Source organism: Magnusiomyces paraingens (genome assembly GCF_902498895.1).
Source record: "Magnusiomyces paraingens strain CBS 517.90 genome assembly, contig: contig2, whole genome shotgun sequence".
NCBI classification, from domain to species: domain Eukaryota; kingdom Fungi; phylum Ascomycota; class Dipodascomycetes; order Dipodascales; family Dipodascaceae; genus Magnusiomyces; species Magnusiomyces paraingens.
In genome coordinates, this window is record NW_022474068.1 from 2,720,600 (window position 1) to 2,738,962 (window position 18,363).

An 18,363-nucleotide genomic window follows, 5' to 3' on the forward strand; every position below is an offset into this window, starting at 1 on the left:
AATACAATTCTGGTTTGCTCGTGTGCCTCTCACGTGATATCTTTTTTTTTTTTTTTTTTTTATTTTTTTTTTTTTTTTTTTTTTTTTTTTTTTTTTTTTTTGATTTTTTTTTTTTTTCAAAACCTCCATAAAAACTTCCTTTTTTCTCTTATTTTCATCACCACCACCACCACCACCACTAACATCACTACTAACATCACCACTAAACAATCCAATGGATGAAGAGGTCCCTTCTGAACTCTTTCGAGAGTTCCTCTTAAACAATCCAGAAATTGTAAAAGATCTTTATGGGAATATGCGTGATAATAATAATAAACATAATCACAATACCCATGACTCTAGACTCGATGACCCAGATGATCATTACCCTGATCACAATCACAACCATACTCATAATCATCAACATCAACATCATCATCATTGTCATGATAATGATGATGATGATGATATTAATGGCGACGATCCTATTACTCAAGAAGAGTTAGAGAACCCTCTTCTTTCAGAATTCTTTGTAACTCGTCTGAAAAATATTATGGGGACTGTAGATCCCATGGGTTCCATGAACTCAGAACATCATTTACAAATGCCTACAAAAACATTTACCATCCCTCAAAGCTCCAATCCTCAACCACACCCAACCCAATCTAATATCTCTTTGGGTTCTCCACCTGATCCTCTTAGATCAATCACACCAACCTCCTTCTTTGGATTCGAATGCCGTGACCCTAACTGTACAGGTCACGACTCTTCACCTACAATAAGACTTAGCTTGAGACCCGTTGTTGAATTTATCATGCCTACTACACAATCTTTTGCTGCTCCAGCAAGATTCGGACCCCCACCTCTCCCCATGATTGCTCGTACCCCTCAAATTAAGGCGTGTCGTGAAGATTATACCCCAGGTTATACAATCACTTGGGATTTTTCAGCTTGTGATCAACTCCAATCTCTTTCAACAAACTCAACAAGGAAACTCGTATTTGGCTCCTATGACCCAAACCGGGTTGAATACTCTTATGCCCGAGGACTCATTAAGGCTGCTTCTGTTTGTCCAGCAAGTACCCTAGCCCCCCTCATTTTCCCCGTCTTTGATACCTGCCAAACCAAATGGCAACCGGCAATTGTGTTTGCAGACACTCGTGATGCTAGCCTTGCATTTTCAGGCACACTTCAAGATACATTTAAACGCAAAGTCAAACTTATTAACCGTGTTGAAACTTTACGTTTTAATAAAAACGTACGCTACCTTGAGTCCCAAGTATCCCGAGACCTTATGCGCAAATCTTATCGCTCAATTGCCCCCACAGCATACCGCAAAGACTCTACAGCATTACAAGAAGAAAATTATACAAATCATTTGATTAGAATGAGTACTGAACAAGAAGCTGCATCTCAAAATATTGCAATTCCACAGTCTCTTAGTGTCCGTAAATGGCGGCGACTGATTTTTGATAATGCAGAAGTTACAGCCAAGATTCACATGAGCAGACTATACTTTGACATTGATAGTGTTTTGCAAAGTGAAGAAGTCATGACTCCTCTAGTACAACGTCAAACAATCACGAACCCCTTTGTAGGGCCTTACTTTTTCCATAACCGAATGAGACAAATGATTTTCCAAGACCTCATGGCTGATAAGGGCAAAACCGCTGGCGGGATGCGTGGAGTTATCATGGTTCGTACTCGTGAGAAACTTGAAAATCCAACCCGTAACCCTTGGGTCTTATTGCCATCTACATGGGAAGGTGCCCCGCAACTAGCAACACTTGTACGCCGTGCGATTTTAGGAGAATATGGGACTACCATAACAGTTGATTCAGATGTCCCTGAATGGCCTGAGAACTTGACAGAAGTAATTGATTTTAGTTCGTCTTGGAAAGCATTCAAGTATGAATGGAAATCTTCAATTGCAAAGGGCACAGTTCCTCATATTGATGAAAATGAGCTTGTGGATTTGTTTAAACCTAAGTTTGCCACGGTAGCTCACCGACAAGATCCTAAGACAAAAAAGCCATGGGTTCCATCACTGGAACAACTCATGCTTATGACAATGCATGCTCAGCAGGTGCGAAGAATGATATTAGGGTCATGGGAAGAATTGGCAGATGAATTCCCACATTCGAATCAAGATGAAGATATTGTTTCGTCAATTGAACGCCGATTTGTGGAAGCACTTGATCCTTATACTTCACCAGAAGATCGGTTCTTGTCGCCAGAATTTATAGGACGCTTGCAGCGACAACCGTCACCGTACATGATATTGCGTGCTGTACGGAATCGTTTCAATGCTCGTGCAGAGGATGTAGCGCCGCTGGTGGCGCCGCAGATTGCACGTGTCTTGGCTACTATGGACCTTTCACCTTTATACTGTAACAGTGAGAGTAAGGTATGGGAGTTTGTAGGCAAGACATGGGACGAATGTTTAAAACCATTATACGTTGTGTTTTTCAGTTGTCATACTAGTCGTATTTCACCACAAGCATTTGTAGCTCTATGGCTTTATAGTGTCATTACTACAGGCTATGGGGTTGAGGAGAGTGAGAAAAAGGGGAATACAGGATCAGGTACAGGATCAGGAATTGGATCAGGAATTGGATCAGGAACAGGAGCAGGAGCAGGATCAGGATTAGGAAGTACAGGAGGAGGATTAGGATCTGTTTCGGCTGGTGGTGGTAGTAGTAATTTGGGGTCTACTGGAGGGGCTACGCATAGTGGGTTTCATTCAAAGAAGAAGAAGAATAAAAAGAATAAGAAAAAGACTCATGAACCTTCATCTGTTACTGCTTCTTCTACTGCTTCTTCTACTGCTTCTGCTTCTTCTACACCTGAACCGGATCAACCATCGATGCGTGCTAAATTATATCGCAAAATGTTTACACAAGCCGAATTGGCAGCCAAATACCCTGCACTTTCGCGTGTATTTACGTCATTATATGATTTAAGTATTGAACCTACTTCATTTCAGTTAAAGCTTCAATTACGTGGTAATACATCATATCAGAATTTGGTTTGTAAAGATTGGGATGAAGAAACATTTGGAAGAGGATGGGATTCTTGTGTTCAACCAGAGTATCAAGAAGAAAACCGGCCAATTACAGTGGAAGAATGGAATAGTAGTGGAGGAGAAGGAGGAGAAGATAAGAATAAGAATAAGAATAAGAATAATAATAATAATAATAATAATAATAATAATAATAATAATAAGAAAGAAGAAGAAGAAAGAGGAGTTGATAAGGATGAACCATTAGGATGTGCGTGTGAACTTAAGGCAGATATGAAGGAATATATTGCAGAACGTAGAGAAGTTATGATGAGCCGAGGACAAGCTGTTGTTTAAGGTGGGGGAGGGGGAGATAGGTAATTGTAATAAGTGTATATATTATAGGTAATAAGGAAAGAAAGAAAGAAAGAAATAAATAAATAAAGAAATAAATAAAGAAATAAATAAATAAAGAGAAGAGAAGGTGGGGGTGGGAAAAAAAAAAAAAAAAAAAAAAAAAGTGTTTTATTTATGATTTATTTATGATTTATTTATGATTTATTTATGATTTAAAATTGATGATTTAAAATTGATGATTTACAGATTGTGTGTGAGTGAGTGGGGAATAATAATAAAATAAATAATAATATATTAAGTGAATACAACTAAAGACATAATTATTAAAATTATTAAAATTATCAAATTATTATCAAATTATTATAAAAATTTTGAATTGTGGGGGTGAATTGTGTTTATATGTTTGTTTATATTATTAAAGAAAAAAATTTAAATTTTATTTAAATACCGCGGATTGTGGACAACTTTTTTTTGTTTTATTTTTTTTTATAAAAATTTAAAAAAAGTCACGTAATTAATTTTCAATAATTATCGAATTTGTTATTTATTTAACAAAAACAAACAAACAACTCTTTTTTTTTTTATTTTTTTTATTTGTTTTATTTTTTTTATTTTTTTTATTTTTTTTTAAAAATACCTCCCTTTTTTTTTTTCTATATTATCATTGATATCATTGATTAAATATAACTATATTCTAATCAACTACCAAAAAAAAAAAAAAAGAAAAAAATACAATTATAATATAATTATGGGAATTCTTGATCTTGAAGAACAACTTGCATTTTATCGCAAATATCATTGTATGTTTTTTTTTTTTTTTTTTTTTCTATTTCTTTAATTCTTTAATTCTTTAATTCTTTAATTCTTTTCAAAATCTAACATTTTTTTATTCCCCTTTTTCATCCTTCTTTTTTTTAGATAATTCAACAAATGTTGCCATACATATAATTTTTGTTCCTACAATTCTCTTTTCTTCACTTGCAATTCTTTCAGCTTTCCCACTTTGGCCTACACTTTCTTCAATTTCTGCTTCTTATTTAAATATTGGTCTTTTAACTGCTTTATCTTATGGTCTTTTTTATCTTTTACTCGATTTAACTTTTGGTCTTCCTACTCTTTTTATATTATTGGCTATAACTAGAGCTCAAGCTTCTTTAATTTGGTTGGAAGAATTACCCTTTTATGTACCTGGATTCTTGTTACCAAATCTTTTAATTGATTCTCCAATTAAAATAAGTATTATCTTATTTGTGGTAGGTTGGATCGTCCAATTTATTGGCCATGGAGTTTATGAAAAAAGAGCACCTGCTTTACTAGATAATCTAGTCCAAGCTCTAGTGTTGGCTCCATTTTTCGTGCTTTTCGAAATCGCTTACCTTTTGGGATTCCGTACACAAGTTATTGAACGGGTAGACGAAAAAATTCTTCCTGAAATTAAAGCCTTTCATAAAATCAAGTAATACTAAAAAATGAAAAAATGAAAAAAAAATTAAAAAGAAGTATAGTTATTTTTTATTATATATATATTTATATATCAAATGTGAATTATACAAGCAACCACATCTCGCTCAGTATTTTTTTTTTTTTTGGTTCTTTATATTCTCAGTTAGGATTTTTTAAAATTTATATATTAAAAGAATACTTAAGCAAAGTTGGCAGAGAAGGTGGCAGTGGCCTCCTTAAGCTGAGCAAGCTGTTCCTTGGTAAGCTCACCCTTGTCAGCAATGGCAGAAAGGATACCAGACTCGTTGGCCTTAAGGTAAGAAAGGAGCTCAGACTCGTATCTAGCAACATCAGCAACAGGGACCTTGTCAAGGAAACCGTTAACACCGGCAAAGACAACAGGAACCTGCTCATCAGCACCAAGAGGAGAAGACTGCTTCTGCTTAAGAATCTGGGTAAGACGCTCACCACGGGCAAGAGTAAGCTTGGTGGAGGCATCAAGATCGGAACCGAACTGGGCAAAGGCAGCGACTTCACGGTACTGGGCCAAGAACAGCTTGAGGGAACCAGCAACCTGCTTCATGGCCTTGACCTGAGCGGCAGAACCGACACGGGAAACGGAAAGACCGACATTGATGGCGGGTCTGATACCCTTGTAGAAAAGCTCAGCCTCCAAGAAGATCTGACCGTCGGTAATGGAAATGACATTGGTAGGAATGTAAGCAGAGACATCACCACCCTGGGTCTCAATGACAGGGAGGGCAGTAAGGGAACCAGAGCCGTGCTTCTCAGACATCTTGGCAGCACGCTCAAGAAGACGAGAGTGGAGGTAGAAGACATCACCGGGGTAAGCCTCACGACCAGGAGGACGTCTCAAAAGAAGAGACATTTGACGGTAAGCAACAGCCTGCTTAGACAAATCATCGTAGATGATAAGAGCGTGCTTGCCATTGTCTCTGAACCACTCGCCAATGGCGCAGCCAGTGAAGGGAGCAAGGTACTGAAGAGGAGCAGCCTCGGAAGCAGTGGCAGCAACAATGATAGAGTACTTGAGAGCATCGTTCTGCTCAAGAGTCTGGACGAGCTGAGCAACAGTGGATCTCTTCTGGCCGACAGCGACGTAGACACAGTAAAGCTTCTTGGTCTCGTCAGAGAGGTTGTTCCATCTCTTCTGGTTAAGAATGGTGTCGATGGCGACAGTGGTCTTACCAGTCTGACGGTCACCAATAATCAACTCACGCTGACCACGGCCAATGGGGACAAGAGCATCGACAGACTTAAGACCAGTCTGCATAGGCTCGTGGACAGAGCGACGGGGAAGAATACCAGGAGCCTTGACCTGAGCACGGATTCTCTCGGTGGACTCGATGGGGCCCTTACCGTCAATGGCGTTACCGAGGGCATCAACGACACGGCCGAGAAGACCAGGGCCGACGGGGACGTCAACAATGGAACCGGTTCTCTTGACAGTCTCACCTTCCTTGACGAGACGGTCAGAACCGAACAAGACGATACCGACTTGGCCGGCTTCCAAGTTAAGGGCCATACCCTTGACACCGGAAGAGAACTCAACGAGCTCTTCAGCCTGGACATTGTTAAGACCGAAAACACGGGCGATACCGTCACTGAACAGTGTTAGTTAGTTATTTGAGTTCAATTTTTTTTTAAATATTTGGGAGAGGGTTAGGGAAATATATTGAATTGGCCAATAGAAGAAGTAGTTGGATGAAAAGTGGTTGGCAACCTGGAATTTTGAAAAAAGCAGCCAATAGGAGTGCAGAAACCGTAGAAATTTTTTGAAATTTGTGCAAAAAAAAAAAAAAGCGAGAAAGCTGGCAATAAAACAAAATTGAAATTGAAATTGAATTGAAATGGATTGGATTGAAATGGAGATTGATTGATTGAAAAAAAAAAACAAATGATTTGAAGCATTGAAAAAAGGGAAATAATAGTAATAATAATTTAAAAATAAAACTTACCCAACGGAAAGGACACGGCCAGTCTCGTTGAGGTCGGCCTCACCAGAGACACCGCGGATGCGCTCCTCGAGGATAGAAGAGACTTCAGTAGGGGTGGCCTTGGCCTCAGCGAAGCCTCTTCTGGCAACGATGACACGGGGCTATAAAAAAAAATCAATTGATTAGAATTTATAAAAGAGTTTTTTTATAGGAAGAAGAAGAAAAATAGTCTTCAATTGAATTAAAGAAATAAGAACTTTAAAAGTTGAATTAATAAAGTCTTTTTCAACTTAAAAAGAAGAACGAGGTATTATTGTTATTATTATTATGAAAAACAAAATAAACATACAGCAACAGCAGCGGCACGCTGAGCGGCAACAACACCGGCACGGCGGGCGGATTGACGAAGGACAGTTCGCAACATTGTGAAGATGGAGTGGATGTGAGAGGATGATGGGGTGGAGATGAAAAAAAAAAGGGGAAGAGAAGGAAGGAAGAAAGGATGAAGAGAATAGAAAGGATGGAGAGGGTAAAAGGAGAGAGAGAGAGAGGAGAGGAGAGGGAAAAAAAAAAAAATAAAAATAAAATAGGAGGAGGAGGGCAAAGGGTAAAAAGCACGTATTATAATAGTAAAAAAATTTAATAAATAAATAAATAAATAGCCACCCACACAAAAGGACTTGCCAACTAAAAATGGCCAACCAGCCAAACAGACTAAAAGGGCCAACCAGCCAAAGAGGCCAGCCAAAGAGGCCAGCCCATACAACCAGCCCATACAACCAGCCCATACAGCCAGCCATACAGCCAGCCATAAAGCCATACAGCCAGCTAGCAGAGCCAGCAAGAGCCCAGACAAGATTTTTTTTTTTTTTTTTTCTAAATAGACTGATGGGTTATTAATTTAATTATTAATTTTATTAATTTATTTATTTATTAATTTATTTATTATTACTTTGGAAAATATAAATATATATATATATATATATGTCTACACACATACACATACACAAATTACAACTACAAATAAGGTGCCATACACTAGTCAGTTAGAAGTTATGATGACAGTTTTTTTTATATTCAAAAAGTCATTTATTTAATTATAATTAAATATTAAAGTAGATATCAAATACTATTTAGACGATGGAAAAAAAATTAAATAAATAAATAAAGATATAGTAGATCATAAATAATTGTAATAATAGTAATAGTAGTAACAGCCATTCAGCCTGTAAGATCAATCTACGACTTCCATAGGATTAGCACAGACATTTTGGCCAGTAGCAGTCCGAGAACCAAAAAAGAAAAAAAAAAAAAATTGTTGTAATTAATTAAGTTGTAACAAGTGGAAATGTATATATATATATATGTCATACATGTGGGGGCTACTATATATCATTATAATTATATTACAACATGAGCAAGTAAAAAAAAAAAGTTGTAACAAATAAATTAAAATAAAATAAATTAAATTAAATTAAATTAAATTAAAAAAAAGCCGCAGAGTGTGTTTATAGGCCAGTAAGAACTCTAGCCAGTCAGTCAGTCAGTCAACTAGCAAACCAGCAAGCAAGTAAGCAAAACCTCCCCAATTGGCTGTATAATATAATATAATAAAATAAAATAAAATAAAATAAAATAATAAAGCAAAGGAATAAGAAGATGAAGATGAAGATGAAAAACCTTTCCCTATGCTTAGTTGGCAGAGCAACGTTACAATAACAACAACAACTACATTTTAGGCAGTAGTAGTTATTTATTGGCTATACTAGTAAAGGGAAATAACGAAAGGCTGAATAGGGGGGAATTATACTGATTGGCTGGCTGTCTTGCTGGTTATCAATTTTAATTAATTTTTATGTAATTCAATTCAATTTAATTTAATTTAATTTAATTTAATTCTTATTAAATTTAATACTATGAGAGATTTTTTTTTATTTATTTATTTATTTATTTATTATTATTATTATTATTATTATTATTATTATTATTATTATTATTATTATTATTAAGCGCCCAGCATTGTATAAACACGACAGTTAACGAACTAAGAACTCAAAAAAAAAAAAAAAAAAAAATTAAACATTTTCTTATGAGAGCTATTCAATACAAATATATATACCAAAAATTGATGATATCACATGCCATCACATGATTTATTTATTTTTCAAATCACACTTAAATTACAACAACAAGAATTACAAAAAATGTTACAACAAATATTACAAAAAATGTTAAAATAAATGTTACAGCTATATTACACTTTTTCTATTTTCCTTTTTTTTTTTTTTTTTTTTTTTAAAACCTCCTTTTGCAACATCACCACCAAAGCCACCACCACCCACCACTACCTACCCACTCACCTATCACCACAATAAACCTCTCTCTCTCTCTCTCCCCTAAATTTTTTTTTTTTTTTTCACAAATTTTTTTTTTATTATATTATTAATAACCTCATCATACATCCAACATCTTAAAAATTCACCATCCCACTATGAACCTAATCAAGGCTCTCGAATCCATTGTCGCGAGCCCTGACCAGGACCTCCAGGTGGCCATCCTTGCAAACCCTCTTCCAACTACCCTCTCTTATGCTTCTTATGAAACATTAACCTTTTCAAACCCAACTTCAATCCAACCATCCTCTTCAACCACTTCTCATCTTTCAACACCTTCAAATACTCAACCTTTCTTTGCCCCCCATCTTCCAACAGCTACATATCATCACCCTGACTTGCCCACAGACAATAATGACCCCTCTTCTGATGGAATCAATCTCCCCCTACTCATCGGCTTAATTTCTGGCTTTGGAACACTCTTCTTAGGCATCTTTTGTGGAATCCTTTGGTTCACACTCCTCGGACGCAACGGAAGAATTAAACTTGGATCAGGTAATTCTGGAGATTATGACGATGATGATGACCAAACAGGTCTTGAAGAAGAAGTTGCTGAATTAGAAGCCATGGATGAACCTACCCGTCAAACTTACCTTCGTACTAAGGCCTTTGTGGCTTCAAACCCACCAAACTCAGCTCACGCTGATATCTCCCTTGCCCAATACTTAACCATCCAAGAAAAGGGTGTCAGCGCATGGGAATTTGAGGTAGATTTCCCTAACGCAAACTGCTTTGTAGAGGCCCGCACCGAAATTGAATTTTATGATAACAATGTCGGATGCACTCAAACAAACCTCCCACTTCCTAAACAAAATGAAGTCTACTACTGGGAAGCTAAAATGTTTGATATGCCCCCAACTACCCAGGTCGCAGTAGGCCTTACTACCAAACCATACCCTACCTTCCGTCTCCCAGGATTTACCAAACTCTCCGTTGCTTATGATTCAACAGGTACCCGCCGCATCAATAATGCCGCAGCCGCCACCCCAAACTACGGACCAAAGTTCCAACAAGGCGACGTGGTCGGTGTTGGATACCGCCCCCGTTCAGGCATAATCTTCTTCACCCATAATGGCCGCCGCATCGATGAACCAGCAGTCCAAGGTTTCCGCTATAACCTCTTCCCAACTGTCGGCGCTGATGGACCATGCAAAGTCACAGTCAACTTTGGCCAGGCTGGGTTTGTTTACATTGAAGCCAATGTTAAAAAGTGGGGGCTTGCTCCTGCTCAGGGTACTCTTTCCCCACCACCTCCCTACGGAGCTGAACGCGATAGTGTTCTTCTTGAAACTAGCCGCTTCTTGCCCGGATCCGGTGAGTCGTCTTCTTCAATTAATACTGGCGACCATATCACCTCAACTGTCGCTTCAAGCTCTAATACCATCTCTTCTCCTACATTAAATACCACTGCCGGATCAGTGTACTCTGAAAATACCCAGCCGTCCTCTCCAGTAGCCCCCACCTTATCATCCCAACACCAACACCAACACCAACTCTCCTCGTCTTCTGCTTCCTCCTCTCCTACTCTTCGTGCATCCCAAGCCCCCCTTCAATACCGCCAACAATCTCCTCCTCCATTTACTCCTCGTAATGATGCAGACATGGACGCAGACGCCCCAGTTGATTCTACCCTGGCTGCCGCCCGTAGACATAACTCATCAGTGTACAGCTTGCACACCCAGCACCCGCCACAAACCCCGGGCTCCCCGCCACCCTCATACTCAGACAATGAAGACGAAACGCATGGCGCAACCCAGTCAGTAGCTGCAGTTCTCGAAAGTGGGCCTACTCAGCAAGGACAAAACATAGAAACTGCAACAGAAACTGCAACAGAAGCTGCAACAGAAGCTGCAACAGAAGCTGCAACAGAAGCTGCAACAGAAGCTGAAGCTGAAGCAGACGCAACAGTAACAGTAGCAGACCCTCCTATCTTTGAACCTACGCCCCAACAGTCCGTTGCTTCGTCTTCCACTCCACTTGTTGACGCTGCTCCTGAAGGTGCTGTCAAAGATGTTAGTAAGGCTGCTACAGCTACTGAAAGCACTACAAATGATACCATTGAAGAAACCAGTAGTGCTGCTACTGCTAATGCTACAGCTAATGCTACAGCTACAGCTACTATTACAGATGCTGAAAATGTAGTAGATGCTACAGCTGAAGGTTCTAGTGAAGTTACTAAAGATGTTGTTGTTCCCTCAGCCCAGAATGTGAGTGAAGTTGCAGTTGCTGAGACTTTTGATGATGCTAGTCAAGCCACGACTCCTGAGACTCCTGAGACTCCTGAGACTCCTGAGACTACTACTGAAGTTTCAGGCCCTGAGTCCCAAGCAACTAACACCAGCACTCCAGTGGAATTACCCAAGACTCATGAACCAACTAGTAACGAAGATGCTACGGTTGCTACAGATGCTACAGATGCTGATGACGAAGAGTCATTGCTAATTCCTGTAGGTGCTCCTGGTTCTGCAGGATCCACTATTTCACGAACTGCAAGCTCAACAGGATCGATTAGCAAGAAAAAAACAGGAAACAAGAAACGTGGCAAGTCATACAAGCAGCGTCGCCGTAAAAAAAAAAAAAAAAAAGAGAGAGAAAGAGAAAGAAAGAAAGAAAGAAAAAAAGATTTTTAAATTTTTTTTTGATCTTTGATTTCTTTTTTTTTTTTCTACAAATGAAAACGAGTTTTTTTTTTTTTTTTTTTAACCAAGATGATGTCTTGTTTACTACGTTGTAGTTAATTAGTTAGTTAGTTTTTCTTCTTTTTCTTCTTTCTCTTTTTTGTACTTTCTTTCACTCGTTTTTTTCACCCCCTTCCACCACCCTCCCCTCCTCTTTCTCTTTTTTTCTTTCTTTTCTTTCTCTAACTTTGTTTTATTTTTATTTATTGAATTTTTTTTTTTTTTAATTCCATTAATTCCATGAATAAACTTTTTTTCTAAAAAAAAAAAAAAATAATGAACAACTCTCTCCATACTCACTCATAATATAGAAGAGGTGAGGGAGGGGGGGGGAAAAAAAAAAAAACCTGTACACATTAAACACAATTGCTACTAAAATTATTCTTCATAATCATCGTCATCGTCATCATCATCATCATCATCATAACCATAACCATAACCATCATCATTATTATTATTATCATTATTATCATTATTATTGTCAACTTTTTGCATTATACTTTTCACACACTTTTTTCTCCAAGCATTGCAGCTGCCAATCCCTGGATCGCCGTTTCCCCTTCACTTGCTGAACCACTTGCACTTGCACTTGCACCTGCACCTGCATCTGCATTTGTTGTTGATCCACTTGTTCCACCACTTACACTGCTAACACCTTGAGGTCCTAATGCCATCATAACACGACCCAATTCATTGACTCTAGTAAGTGAAGTTCTAAAACAAGCCCCGGAAATTGGATCAAAAGTTTTAACATGAACTGCAGTACCTTGACTTGATCCACGAGAAGAGTTGTCATTGGCGTTGGCGTTGTTGGCGTTGGCGTTGTTGTTGGCGGACCCTAAACATGGTCTAGGAACTGAGTGAGTGTATGTAGTAGTCACTCGAGTCTGTCAAGAAATAAAAAAAAAAAAAAGTTATAAAAAAAGAATAAGAGATAAATAAATATAAAGAATAAGAAGAATAAGAAGAAGAAAAAAAAAAAATAAAAAAAAGGGTTTTTCTTTTTCATTTTTTTTTTTTTTTCTTCTTATGTTTTATATAAATATAAACTTACAGTCTCGGGACGTGCAGCAATTAATAGCTGTGATTTCTCAATAAATTCATCAAGAGGGATCTTTAAACCTGGCATTTTTATTTTTTTTATGTTTGATATAAAGGAAAGTTGGCAGTTGTGAAAAAAAAAAAAAAAAAAAAAATACAATTTGAGCTTCAATTTTTTTTTTTAATGACACAGTTGTATTACAATTACAAAAAATATTTTGTTAACTTAACTTAACTTAATTTATTTTAATTAATTTAATATATTTTTTTTTTTTTCAACTCTAACTAAAAACATCTTTATACGCAAATACACAAATTTTTTTAAAAAAAAAACAAATTTAATCCCTTTTCCATCAAAATCCAAATGGATTCTGAGGTGTCGCTGCATTCAAATTGGCCCTCCGTCCAGTGGCTGTTGGCTGCAATGGTGCACTATTTCCAAATGCAACAGTGGGTGGCGCCGCACTGCCGGCTCCCACAGGCGCACCAGCTGCCATGGCCTGGAAAATGTTGCCTACATTGTTCGACGGTCCTGTTCCACTATTGCCAAACCCAAACCCAGTCGGCTGCGTTTGCAGCGGCTGAACATTCATCTGGTACCCGGACCCGGCAGCTGGCTGCGTAGCTGCTGCAGCTCCAAACTGTGGGAACACAGAAGGCTGTTGCTGTTGTTGGAACGTAGGTTGTTGTTGTTGTTGGAATGTAGGTTGTTGTTGAAACGTGGGCTGCTGGGGTTGGAACAATGTCAATTGAGGCTGCTGCTGCTGCATAAACAAATTGGGCGTACTGCCAGTCATAAAAGTGGGCTGCTGAATAAAATTCTGAAACGACGTGGCCTGAGGCTGAACCTGTTGCAAGTTGAGAGCCTGCATCTGGTTGTTCAACGTGTTAAGTGTTGGTGCAGTTGTAGATGAAACCTGAGGAGCCTGTCCAAAAGTTGATGTAGGCACTTGGCCAAATGTAGTTTGAGGAACAACAACTGATCCAAAAGAAGTCTGAGGGGCAGCTCCACCTTGCAAAAACGGGTTACCTGTAAGAGCAGGAGTCGAGGCAGCAAATTGTTGAGTCAAAAACGGGTTGGTGGTATGGGTGGGTACAAGACCACCAGTGATTTGAGTTCGCACCAAACCACCAGTGACTTGAGGAGCAACAAACCCACCAGTAACTTGTCCAGGCAACGACGTAGTTGATACACTAAAGGGTTGCTGAGCAATACCAGTAGCAAATGGATTAAGAGGCTCGCGCACCAATCCTCCAGTTGCTTGGGCACCAAGAGCACCAGTTGCAACAGGCTGGAGTGCAATGGGAATAGTAACGGGGATTGTGATGATAGAACCACCGCCAGTGCGCTGGGGGGCCTGTGGAGCCATGCCAGTCATTTGCTGCTTAATGTTTGCAGATTTGGCAGCTTCGGTTTGCACAGGGTTCAAAGGCTTAAAATCCATAAACTCCTTCAATGCGCCAGTAGGCTGAGGTTGAGCAGGAGGAGGATTGGCATAGACTGGAGCAGGAGGTGGAGGTGGAGGAGCTGCAACAATCACAGGAGCTGGTGCTGGTGCTGGAACCACAACGGGGGCAGAAGCTGGTGCCGGTGCTGGTGCAATAGGAGCAGGACCAGCACCAGCTCTAACTGCCCATGCATCATCTTCAAAGCCTTGAGCAGCAGGCTGAACCTGAGAAGCCAGGCTGGCAGTTGATGCAGCAGCTGATGGAACCGAAGTGGCTGGAACCGAGATCGGGGCCGGAGCTGGGGCCGGGCCAGCATTGGCTTGTCTTGTGGTATTGTTCTTCAACGTACCATCGGTATTTGAAAAAAGACCACCTGCTGCAGTTCCCACAGGGACAATTGCGGCGCCACCGGGGCCACCACCTGTCTTTTGACCCTCAAGGCGTCTGTTGAACTTTTCGTCAAGACGCTTGGTGACACGGAGAATATCACCTTCCTTAAGGCCCAAGGTACGGAGAACCTCAGGAGTAATGTCAGCAAGAATGGACTCATCCATTTGGTCTCGATTAAAATTGATAGAGTAGCGCTGACAATTGTTAATGTCAACACCGCAATCCAAAAAGAAGCCAAACCAATCAAACTCAGGGAGAGTTGAGGGTGCCTGGGAAACATGATTGCGAGCATTTGAATCAGCAGGACGTGACGATGATCTGGGCGAAAACGAATCCGGATCGTGGTCTCCTGTGCTGACACCTCCAGGAATGGTAAGGACCTGTTGTTGAGACTTGTTGCGGTATGAAGGAGAATAGCTACGTTCATCACCACGTGAGCTGGCTCTGCGAGCACCAGAACGGTTGGAGCCACGTTTAATATCAGCCAGGGGCTTATCATCTTCAAAACTCATTCCAGTGAGATTTTCGACATATTCCAAATCCTGAGTAGACATTTTACTAGCAGCAACAGCAATCTTGACACCATTAACCTTGTGGAGATGGATTTTTCCATCAACACAGCCCAAAAAGGCAGCATCGACTTTAAAAGCACCAGATCTATCTGTCCATGTGCGAACTTTTCTAGAATCTGGTTTGGGTTTTTCTTTATTTTCTCTGCCTTCTCTTTCTCTTTCTCTATTGTTGCTGCTGCTACCGCCACCATTGGATTGGCTGCGTTGTCTTCTTCTTGCGTCTTGTTGACGCTGGTAGTCACGTTCACGATCAGCTTCACGTTCACGTTCTTCTTTATCCTCACGTTCTTTTCTAGATGAAGAGGAAGAAGAAAATAAACTTGGACGACGGAGAAGAGACTTTTTGTTTCCACCGTCTGATTTTTGACGAGATGGGTAAAATGAGAGACGTTTCGAAGCGGTTGGTTCAGGTGCCACTTCGATATAAGAGCTTGGAATCATACCCTCACGACCTGAAGCGTTACGAATGAGCCACCATTCGCGACTACGTTCCGAGTCAATGACAAAAATGTTTTCGCCCTCCTTGACAGTAACTTCGTCGTCATGAGCGGCGTCAAAGTCGTAGAGAACCTTGCCCATTTTCTGACCTGCTGATTTTGCGGCAGCAATGACCTCTCTGAGGCCAATGGCTTTGTTTGCACCGGAGAGATCTCCTAAAACGGAAATGATTTCCTCAGCGGTTTCTTTTGAGCCAGCATGAAGATCTAGGGAAAGAGAAGGGTGTTGGAGCTCAAGGAAAACGTGTTTCTTTTCGCTATTATAATTAATGAGGTCGTCAATGGGCCATTGCTGAGGGTTTGAGTCTGTACGGGCTGAGGAGTACATGATTGAGCCATTTCCAATTGAAATAGTTGCCTTGTATTTTTTCCTTCCATCAACTTCCTGAACGTACCAATTATAGAATTGTTCGTTTTTCTTATTATTATTATTATTATTATTGTTGCTATTGTCATTGTTGTTTGAGCTTGACTCGGTACGAGCTTGATCTCTTGGACGTCGTCTATTATTATTGTCTGAATTAGTTGGTCTAGAAGGAAGAGGGGGGGCATCTTCATCATCTTCATTACTAGGGCGACTAGAGCCATAATTGTCTGAAGGAGGTGGAGAAGAGTCCTGGGGCATTTCTGGAAGGGGTTTATCTTTAGCAGGTGGGACAAAAGTTGGTGGTGGAGGTGGGGGGATGTAAGAAGAGTTTTTAGGGCCTTGTCCAAAAGTAGAAGAGGTAGCGGTAGCAGCAGTGACGGCAGCAATGGGAGCAGCATAGGCAGATTGAGAGGGAGGAGGAGCAGCAGCAGAAACAGCAGCAGAGGCACCTGAGCCAACTTCTATATAGTTTGCTGGGACAAAGCCATATTCTTGTGATGATTTTTTGCCAACAAGAAGCCAATCTGGGTCTGAAGAGTCGTAGACATCAAAGATTTCATCTTCTTGGAAAGAAAGTTCTTCTTCAGTTTGTCTATCATATGAATATAAAGCTTTAGCTATTGAAACAACTGGAGCCTATAATTTAAAAAGAAAAAAAAAAAAAAAAAAGAAAATTGGAATTGTTAGTAATAAGTTTTGGTTTAAGTGTGGGATGAATGTTGCGGTTTTTTTTTATTTTTTTTTTTTTTTGTAAAGTATGAATTTTTCAAAGAACACGTACTGGTTGGATGTAGGTATTAGGCACTAGGCCAACAGGTTCCTCAGTTTCTGAGCCCAAAACGCGTTTTTTAACTTTCCACCAGTCGTCGGTGGTGGATTTTTCAAGGAGATAGAGAAGGTCACCTTGAGCGAGTGTAAGTTCTTGGTCTGTTTGAGCGGCATAAGGATATAACGCCACGTAGACGCCAATGAAGAAGGATGGCATTATTTAGAGAGAAAGAAGAAGAAGAAGAAGATAAGCGAGAAAGAATTGGAGGAAGAGGTAGATGACGATGACGATGACGACTAAAAGATTGAGAAAAGAGTTGTTAGGTTGAATGAAGTTCTTTTTAAATTATCTTCTATTCTCTATATATATTAAAAAAAAAAAAAAAAAAAAAAAAAAAAAAAAAAAAAAAAAAAGAGGTCTTCAAAAATTAAAATAACTGGAGATGCAATGGTTATTTCTAAGAAGAAGAAGAAGAAGAAGAAGAAGAAGACTTTTTTTTTTTTTTTTTTTTTTTTTTTTTAATAGAGGGAGGGATTGAAAAAAAAAAAAAAGTCTAATGAAAATGACAAATTTTGTATGAATTTGGGTAGGTAGTGAGCAAAAAAAAAAAAAAAAAAAAAAAAAAAAAAAAAAAAAAGGGGGGGGAGGAAAAGAAAAGAAAATGGAAATAAAAAAAGGTGTGAGATTATAATAATTAATATAATTAATATAATTAATATAATTATTATAATTATTATTAATTTTTATTAATTTTTTTAGTTAGAAACGTGAAAAGTATTGGTGGTGGTGATGCAAAAAAATAAAAATAAAATAAAATAAAAAAAAGGTCTTTTAAAGTACTTTGGAGGAGGAGATACGAGGGGGGTCGTATTTTTTTTTTTTTTTATTTATTTTATGGTTGTTATTATATTATTAGATTGGCGGTTATTAGATAGATAAATGATTAATTGTAATTGTAATTGTAATATAATTTTAATAATTGAATTAAAAATGTAATTAAAAATGTAATGTAATTAAGTCACGTGTGTTGTTTATGTGAAATATTTAAATAAACTGTAACACCATTTAATTTAATTTAATTATTTAGTTTAATTTAATAATAACAAAATGTTATGTTAAAATAAAATAAAATAAAAAGTTTATTTCCAAAAAAAAAAAAAAGAAGGAAACAAGATCCTCGGGTCAATGTCGCCGTGGACATAAAAAAAAAAAAAAAAAAAAACAAAAAAAATTTCAAATGTGGCTGGAAAGAATTCTTTTTTTTTTTTTTTAAAAATATTTTTATTAATAATAACAATAACAATAACAACAATAAGAGTCACTTTGTAAAAGACCATCCATCCGTCATAATCATAGTCATAGTCATAATTGACTGGGGGGAATTTTTTTTTTTATATATATATTAATAAGAGAATAAGAAAAAGAATTAGTAATAATGAATGTGGCGCAAAATTACCATAAAGGCGTCA

At 38.4% G+C, this 18,363-nt stretch overlaps 6 protein-coding genes across 6 annotated transcripts; 3 read left to right on the forward strand and 3 right to left on the reverse strand.

Moving 5' to 3' along the window:
- Positions 1 to 214: 214 nt before the first annotated feature.
- Positions 215 to 3,337, forward strand: SAPINGB_P002601 (uncharacterized protein; the record flags this gene model as incomplete). Its single annotated transcript, XM_031997319.1, has 1 exon — positions 215 to 3,337. One exon carries the CDS (start codon positions 215 to 217, stop codon positions 3,335 to 3,337), a length of 3,123 nt encoding a protein of 1,040 aa, XP_031853210.1.
- A 748-nt stretch (positions 3,338 to 4,085) lies between these two features.
- Positions 4,086 to 4,797, forward strand: SAPINGB_P002602 (uncharacterized protein; the record flags this gene model as incomplete). Its single annotated transcript, XM_031997320.1, has 2 exons — positions 4,086 to 4,137; positions 4,256 to 4,797. The coding sequence occupies 2 exons, from the start codon at positions 4,086 to 4,088 to the stop codon at positions 4,795 to 4,797; spliced, it is 594 nt and encodes a 197-aa protein (XP_031853211.1).
- Positions 4,798 to 4,979: 182 nt separating this feature from the next.
- On the reverse strand, positions 4,980 to 7,162 carry SAPINGB_P002603 (uncharacterized protein; the record flags this gene model as incomplete). Its single annotated transcript, XM_031997321.1, has 3 exons — positions 4,980 to 6,405; positions 6,760 to 6,899; positions 7,088 to 7,162. 3 exons carry the CDS (start codon positions 7,160 to 7,162, stop codon positions 4,980 to 4,982), a joined length of 1,641 nt encoding a protein of 546 aa, XP_031853212.1.
- A 2,067-nt stretch (positions 7,163 to 9,229) lies between these two features.
- Positions 9,230 to 11,761, forward strand: SAPINGB_P002604 (uncharacterized protein; the record flags this gene model as incomplete). The annotated part of the gene is made up of 1 exon (XM_031997322.1): positions 9,230 to 11,761. One exon carries the CDS (start codon positions 9,230 to 9,232, stop codon positions 11,759 to 11,761), a length of 2,532 nt encoding a protein of 843 aa, XP_031853213.1.
- A 551-nt stretch (positions 11,762 to 12,312) lies between these two features.
- On the reverse strand, positions 12,313 to 12,938 carry SAPINGB_P002605 (uncharacterized protein; the record flags this gene model as incomplete). Its single annotated transcript, XM_031997323.1, has 2 exons — positions 12,313 to 12,696; positions 12,864 to 12,938. The coding sequence occupies 2 exons, from the start codon at positions 12,936 to 12,938 to the stop codon at positions 12,313 to 12,315; spliced, it is 459 nt and encodes a 152-aa protein (XP_031853214.1).
- A 265-nt stretch (positions 12,939 to 13,203) lies between these two features.
- SAPINGB_P002606 (uncharacterized protein) lies at positions 13,204 to 17,110 on the reverse strand (the record flags this gene model as incomplete). The annotated part of the gene is made up of 2 exons (XM_031997324.1): positions 13,204 to 16,761; positions 16,907 to 17,110. The coding sequence occupies 2 exons, from the start codon at positions 17,108 to 17,110 to the stop codon at positions 13,204 to 13,206; spliced, it is 3,762 nt and encodes a 1,253-aa protein (XP_031853215.1).
- Positions 17,111 to 18,363: the final 1,253 nt, after the last annotated feature.